This window comes from Corylus avellana, chromosome ca2 (genome assembly GCF_901000735.1).
Source record: "Corylus avellana chromosome ca2, CavTom2PMs-1.0".
NCBI classification, from domain to species: Eukaryota; Viridiplantae; Streptophyta; class Magnoliopsida; order Fagales; family Betulaceae; genus Corylus; species Corylus avellana.
The window spans coordinates 46,762,752-46,770,683 of NC_081542.1; the positions used below are offsets into that span (position 1 = coordinate 46,762,752).

General features: G+C 35.4%; 1 protein-coding gene across 1 annotated transcript; it reads right to left on the reverse strand.

Moving 5' to 3' along the window:
- Positions 1 to 1,492: 1,492 nt before the first annotated feature.
- LOC132170030 (cysteine-rich receptor-like protein kinase 11) lies at positions 1,493 to 3,617 on the reverse strand. Its single transcript, XM_059580953.1, has 4 exons — positions 3,182 to 3,617; positions 2,201 to 2,326; positions 1,913 to 2,103; positions 1,493 to 1,669 (listed from the first exon to the last, which is right to left on the reverse strand). Exons 1-4 carry the CDS (start codon positions 3,615 to 3,617, stop codon positions 1,493 to 1,495), a joined length of 930 nt encoding a protein of 309 aa, XP_059436936.1.
- Between the last annotated feature and the right edge of the window lie 4,315 nt (positions 3,618 to 7,932).

The following is a 7,932-nucleotide window of genomic DNA, read 5'->3' on the forward strand; positions in this document are numbered from 1 at the left end:
GCAGAAATAATTTTTTTTTTTTTTTTTTTAAAAAAAAAAGAGAAGAAAAATTGGTCAAACAAATGACTTGATCATCCCGAAAACTCACACTCAAAACGGCGAGAGGAGCAAAGGAAACACATATCTAAACTCATTCTCGCCGGAATTCAAATATTCTCTCACAAACATTTCTAAAGTCTTATTTTCATGCTTTGAATACTAATATGAGATGGAGACCGAAGTGGTTGAAAAAAAATATTTGAATTCAAAAAAACATGCAGTTTTGAGTTTTCCAGCGTTTTTCTAAACACTGAATATATTATATAAATATTAATAAGATTTTCTTGGCGTTTATTTTCTAGCGTATTAGAAGTGCCGAGTTTTGTGAAACGCCAACAAATTTCTTGGCATTTGCATTAAACATAAGAAAATTCTGAAAATAATAATAATAATTTATTATTAAAACTCACTCAAACGCCATTAGATATGATGGCCTCTTCCGAAGAGATCCAAGATTCGAATCTCTAGTGTCCCAACCCAACCCATCCCAATCCAACCCAAGAGGAAAATGGGCTCCAAGAGCAAGTAGTAAGAGGCTGAAGAGCAGGTCCGGGTGCTAATTAGGGTAGGGTATCGGTAAATTTGTGTTAGTAGACCTAGACCCAACAACAACCGAAACCCAACACCATCACTCTGGACCCAACAACAACCGAAACCCGCAATCAAGACACCCATGACCCAACCATTCGGTTCTTCTCAAGCCATAACCGAAGTCCCCAAATCAACATAACAGGGACATCCCAATTTCAAACCACAATCGGCCATGAAAATTCAAACCCTAAATCACGAAAATCAAACACAAAAAACCACGAAATCCTACGATTGGAATCAAGGGAAGAGATTACCTAACAAAACGTGTTTCGCTTTGCTTGGAAACAGAGGAAGCTCAGAGACCCAACAACAGAGCTAGCCGGAGTTGGGCTGAGGTCCACCGCTCCAGACGCTGCCCACAGCACCACGATGGTAGCTCAACCAACTTGCTCCCTGTCGCACCACTCACTGACAGAAAACCCTCTTAGCTCTCTCGGTTTCTCTCGGTTCACTCTCTCTCTCTCTCTTTCGGTGACTCTGAAGTACAAGCACAAAATGAGCAGTGGGGAAATTTAAAAACTTTGAAATTTTTAATTTTTAATGTAGAGAGTTAGAGAGTCTTTGGATTCATGTCATCATCTAACAATACATTGCTTACTTTCATATCTCTATGGATGGTTTTGAGTCGAGAGTCTTCATGTAGATATAGAAGGCCCCTAGCGATCCCATTGAGAATGTTTGTGCGCTTAGCCCAATCTAGTATTCCACTTTTTTTTTGGATCTGCATTGTAAATTTGTAATAACAGGAAGGCAAATAGTTGTCTCAGATAGGAGATTGCTGCCTTGGTATTGGGGAAGAAGAGAGAGAGAGAGAGAGAGAGAGCAAACCAAACAGGAAGGTATCAAGACTAGTGTTGGCCATTTACTCATAGACTAGAAGCTTTTCACCTCCTTCCACGCAGCATCCCAAGAGCCTCACTAGATGCTTGTGTTGAAGTTTGACAATTAACAACACTTCATTCTTGAACTCCTCAAGACCTTGTTTTGATTTCATTGAAAGCCTTTTAACTGCTATTTCCTTTCCATTAATCAGCATTCCCTGGAAGTTTTTTAAACTTTCTCAACCAAAGAAAATTTATCATATGGTAATGGTAGACACACATTGCTATCTGTCACAACATTAGGGTTCACTTGTAGTTCATTTCTCCTTCTAAAACCAAATTATAACAGCAATCTCTAGATGCCATTGATACTCAATTATTGCTATTTATTATTTTCAAATGCAAATTATACAATAATTTCCAAAAATGCATGTGACAAAAAAACTAGTCAGTGTTTTAACCTTGTAAACTGGTCCAAAACCACCTTCTCCAAGCTTATTTGCATCTGAAAAATTATTTGTAGCAGCCTGCATGGTACTTAAATTGAAGTAATGCATTTCTCCACTGTTGTCTTGATCTCTGGCCTGGATACTTCCTATTGTATGTGAAGCTTCCCAGTTTCCTAACATACTTGCTTGGCTCATATCCCCTTCTGAGTAACAAATTAGATTTAGAATTAGTGGCAGTCTAGAAGTACAAATGAAATAGAATTAATTGGCTCGTTTCCCCTTGAGTAGCACGTAATCTACCTTCTTTTCTTTTCCTCCGGTCAAATGATGAATATGAGTACCAAAAACCCAAGAGGGCCGCAACTACGGTAATTGATGATAAAGTAATGATTACGATCTTTGTTGTATTCTTCCCTCCTCCGCCTCCTGTCTCATCATACAATACAAGTTTAAGTTTGCTTACAATATCTTAAAACAAAGATGCATCAATTAATATAGGGATATAGCCTACACAAATAGTGACAAGTTAGACAAATCCACAAGCACCCCTTTTGCAAGTGTCATTGTTACCACTCAGTAGAAATGATGGATTCAGTATTTCATGAAGGTTCCTAGCAGTGAATGGGGAATACCACTAAATTTGCCTGATAAATGCAAGTTCTAAATCAAACATAAGGGAGAACTTCTACTACATTCAAGTTTGCCAGCTTCAGTGAATGTTTACGGAGTTCCTTTGTCCCAATAACTCCACAATTTTGAAGACTGTCGTTATCCTTAATTGTCATATATCGTCTGTTTATTTTTCCAATTGTTAGAGATATATCCACTTCAGCGACTCCTACTACTGATAAGATCGAGATGAATTCAAAAGCTCAAGATATCAATCATGATTAAGATGCAAAACATTCATGTTCAAATCTTGGATGAGAATCTGTGTACAGCTTTTCTTATGTACTGTTTATATAAAATACAACTTGTAATCATTTCAATCTCTTGTAACTGATTTACTTATAAATACAATTGCCCTAACCAGTGTTTGCCAAGGACACAACACATTCACAACATATCCAAATTTCTTATACCAATCAGCCCCTGTCAACTGATTTTCTTAGAACTACTAAGGTCTTTATCATTTGAAGAATAAAACATTTGATTTTCTAATACTAGTACTTTATGATCAAAAGGTATTAAGATGATTATTATTTCTGTAAACTCAAGCACTGATCTAAAAGTTGGCTTACATGCTCATATTTATTAATCCAAGTTATGCAGGGGCCTTACCATTATCGGGCGGTGGCTGTGGTGCTGCAGGCACAGGTTGGGGGGATGGCGGCACAGGTGGTTTCTGAAAGAATAAGTAGTTCTCATACCTTATATTGCAGCTTGGGGCCAAAATGCGCCACCCTTGCTTCTGTTGGCAACACTGATTGGCGTCATTCATCAACTGTCCCAAACAATTGCTGCATGAAGTAGTATTGATATCTCTAGTACACTGCACCAACCCATACCTAACCTCAGACTCCTTACCCACAGGCCGGTTTCCTGCCTTGAACAACATATCTGTTCCTAAAGCTTCATCTATTAGTCCGTTCATTAGGGCCAGTGCTCCAAAATTAGCTTCATCAGGTGAAGTGGTATTTCCTATAGTATTCCATGCGAGCAGCTCTGGCGATGTCTGTTCCACTCCGAAGAAATTAGTATCGGAGTACCTTAACATGCATTCATCGAACCCTATGGTGGCTGTTGTATTAGATGGACACCGACTTGTGATATCTTGAGTCGCATAACTGACACAACTTTGGCAAATACTGCTGTTAACGTCACCTCGGCAGAGGAAGAGGCCGTAAATGCCATTAAAAGTATCGATCGTTGTAGAAGCTGTTGTTTTGAGAAGCTTTAGAGGATAAAGAATCCAACAGGACTGAGAGGTTTGATTGGAAAGAGGCTGGGGGTTTCTTTAGATTGATCTAGACAATAGTGGTAATTATAGGTTGGCTGGCAATTAATGGAGCTCATAAGCCAACATCCTGCAAGTAATAGAAAAAAGAAGGCTTTCTGGAAGAAAAACATTATCCCTCCCAGGCTTCAACAGAAAATGTGTCCATGAACATATTCCTAATTATGGCAGATAATCCATACAAGAAAATAATCTTCTCATGTATAGGAAAACAAGTGAAATAATAATGTTATTGGAGGCAACCTTGGACTACTTGTTCAACTTAGGAAGATAACTTTTCCGTTTGTCTCACTCATAATGATATTATGGAAACCTGTACGACGCCATTGGATTAGGAAATTCAGAATGCGTCCGATGGTTGTGGCGGGCGGGCCGCTGATGTTAGCTAGTCAATTGTCATCGTGGAAACGGTCAAAACTATTCCCTTTGTCTAAAGTTACACCGGCAAGTTTGGATTTTGGATTTCAAAGTACTGGATTTTGAATGTCTAGATTTCAAATCCGTCAATTTTAAAATTCTTTATATATATATATATATGTTAAAAAAATAAAAACAAAAACCAGGGTTTCTTCCTCGGACATCTTCCATGTAATTTCCCCCAAGCCGATGACCCAAAAAAAAATAAAAATAAAAATAAAAATAAAAATAAAAACAAAGAAACAAAAGAAGAAGAAGTGAAGCCAATGAGAGGTAAATGGGAAGCCAAAGAGAAAAAGAGAAGATCAGAGCTCTCGGGAACGAGAGTGAGATAAAAGAAAAACATTGTGGCCAAATGAAACTCAATAAAAGAAAAAAACTTAGTGACCAAATGAACTCATTTAACAACCACGGTTAAATATCCTATCAAAAGCCAAAATCAGTAACCTGAAAAGTAGAGGTATGCATGCGAATGTATATGCAGTTATCTGCAAATTAAGGATATTATTTTTACATATCCGCGTCCGTATCATTTGATTCATTTTTTACTAATTACATCTATAAGGTTATTGTGATTATTATCGCTATCTGTATATTAAGTAATGGGCTTTTCTGGCATATTTTAATTTCTTGGGCCTTTTTTGAGTCTCTATTAGGAGTATATTTTAAATGATTTTAAAAATAATTTGAGCAGATTTTTAGTGTTTTAGCTTGTTTTAATTTTTTTGAAGCCTTAATGTTTTGAAAATATACATTATTTTTGCCTTTTTGCCCTAGTGTTATACATTTATACGAGAAAGGAACACATGAAATGAATAAGAGAATAAGAGATGAGAGGCGAGAGGAAAAAGATATATGTTGGCTTTGGGCTCTGATGGCGTCACAATGAACTGATAAAGTGAATGAGTGAAAAAAAAAAAACAATGTAAACATAAAGTATTGGCCTGAATCATTTCAACCCAAAAAAGCAAATTTGGTATTTGTAAATCACAATGTAAACCGAATATTTTGACTCTTCTAATTAATAATACATGTGGATAATTCTCACGCTTCCTTTCCATAAACATTTAGGGTTTTTTTGGTATTACATTTGAAAAATAGAGCTTTTAAGTAAAAAAAAAACGCTTTTGGGTAAAAGCTTCATTTTTAAACTTTTGCCAAAAGTGCGTTTTCGCTATTTTTAGGCTTTTTAACCTTCAAAAACGCTTTGATTTTTTTGATTTTTTTTTTGATTTTTTTTTTTTTTTTTTTTTTTCAAATGAGCTTTAGGGTGTTAAATGCACTTTTGGGTCCACAAACACAATTGTAAACAAACCCTTAATAATTAAGATTGCGCGCTTGGAAAAGGCAAATCCGCTTTAGGCATCGTGGCTTCTCCTCTATTCAAAGCAGGAGAAACCCCTATCCCCATGAGTCATTATAGTCTTATAGAAATATTTAAAGCATGCAAAGGGGGTCATTTCTTTGTTTTTTTCTTTTTCTTTTTCATTTTGTTTTGTTTTGTTTTTTGTTTTTTTTTTTTTTCTATTCAAAATATTGAAACAGAAAAGAAAAAATTACAAAAGGGTGCACAACTCAAACACAAAATAACCATAAATAAGATAAATAAATAACTCGACACATCAAGAGAACAAGAGCAGCTAGACCGGGGGTCATTTCTTTAGTTATCTTCCAATAGAGACATGCTTCACCCAATTCCCCGACCAGCTAATATTGCACTAAAAAACTTTCATGAAAGAGTCACATATTTAAAACGTACAAATAATTTTTAAGGTAAAGTAGAGAAGGTAATCAGAAAAGGTTTGAATGTTTCCATTCAACATTAGATTTTTGAAGATCATGGACTTTCGAGGCTAACTAGCTCACCCTTCTCAATAAAAAAGCCTGTACAATAATCTTAAAGGCCTAAACATTGTCACTGAAAACAAGGCATTAATGGTTTTCTCAAGATTACATTTCTCGTCCTTCTCTGCCATTTTCATGCTCACTGCTCAAGCAGTCGCTCAGCCATCCTTCCTTAATCATTCCTGTTTAAACAACAGGAATGATAATTTATAATTATCATCCGTTCTATAACTCGACAGCGGCTTAATCTCTTTACAATTTATGTAAAGATCTTGCTACCATGATCTATAATTATAATAAAAAGATCTTTACACTAAAATCTATAATCAAATTGATCCACTGATTGGCCGATTCATGCTATATATGAATACTAATATATATGTTCTTAAATATATATAATATATATTTGGCCCATCTTACTAGTGCATTTGTACTTATCAGATGTTTCTTTCTAATCATATATAGTTATGATTATATATTAGTTTGTGAATTAATTTTTGGTTTATCTGCGGAGAATTCATCTGATCTTTTCTCAAGTTATGATGGTGGGTCGGATTAGTTGAGACTAAATTAAGGAACTGCCGGAAGTATCTTATTCCAAACCAAACCTTAAATATGGCTTGGTCAATATCGTGTTATTCCTACTTTTTGTCATCTTTACAATTTAGATTTTTTGTTTTTGTTTTTGTTTTTTGTTTTAAAGAGATCTGTTCAATCGGGCAGCTCCCTGTAAGATCCTGTCTCGACTCCATTTGTCCGGACCGGTGCTCAGGCAGTCTAAGTGAATAGGACTTGCACATGTCCGAATACGAACAAATGGGGTTTAAACATGCTCTCACATAACAGATGATGCAAACTTATCACACCATTTGGTGATTTTTTTTTTTTTTTTTTAATTTTTTTTTTTATTATTATTAATAAAGAATCATAGACAAAACATTTCATTTAAAGATAGGTATATTGTTGCAAGTGGGTTAAAGCTACTACTAATTAACCTAGCTAATTAACCTAGCTACTACTACTAATAAATTAAGAATCATAGACAAAACATTTCATTTAAAGATAGGTATATTGTTGCAAGTGGGTTAAAGCTACTACTAATTAACCTAGCTAATACCCGTTTCATATTTTCAATTGATCTAATTAGTAGTAATCTCACATTCATTATATAAGACTACTACGACCAAAACGGGCTGAAAATTTTCAATTGGATTAAAGGACAACGTGATCAAAGAGATTTTTTTCTACAGAATCATGGACCAAAGAAGTTTAACATTTCAAAATTAATTGTAGCTTCAACGAAGCACTAGCACAGGTAGACCTCAATAATTGAAGCCTCAATTGCTAAGACTTGGGCAGATCAGTTGCCTTTAGATATTTCATTTGACTCTGTAATCAGTGTGCTTTGCTCCCATTGAGATGTTGTCTTTGAGTCGATGTTACTGTGTATAAAAAGTGCAGGCTGCGAGGGTATTGGAAGATCAGTGAGGAGTAGCTATTAAGATTGAGAACCACTGAATCCATGGTTGGTCTATCAGCTACATTTTCTTGAATACATAGTAACCCAATATGGAATTATGGATGCTTCTCATAATTTCAATTTATGAGCCTAGCCTTATTGTTGGATCCACAATATTTGTAGCGGTGATCTGTCCAGTTTTTCCATGCCTATAATATATGATTTTGATGGGCAAATTAAACACAACATTAGACATAAAGTTCTATTATAAATATGATATTCCCTATGTGTTAATTTGCTGCGTCACAGAAATAGGTAAATTAAAGGGAAATGTTTCCAAGTATGATTGTACTT

Bases quoted from the DNA above. Each gene is read 5' to 3' on its own strand.
- LOC132170030 (XM_059580953.1), bottom strand. From the start codon at position 3,617: ATGTTAAGGTACTCCGATACTAATTTCTTCGGAGTGGAACAGACATCG. The intron at 2,327-3,181 runs GTAAGGCCCCTG...ATGATGAGACAG, and splicing joins ACAGCCACCGCCCGATAATG to GAGGCGGAGGAGGGAAGAAT. The intron at 2,104-2,200 runs GTAGATTACGTG...TTTGTTACTCAG, and splicing joins CCGGAGGAAAAGAAAAGAAG to AAGGGGATATGAGCCAAGCA.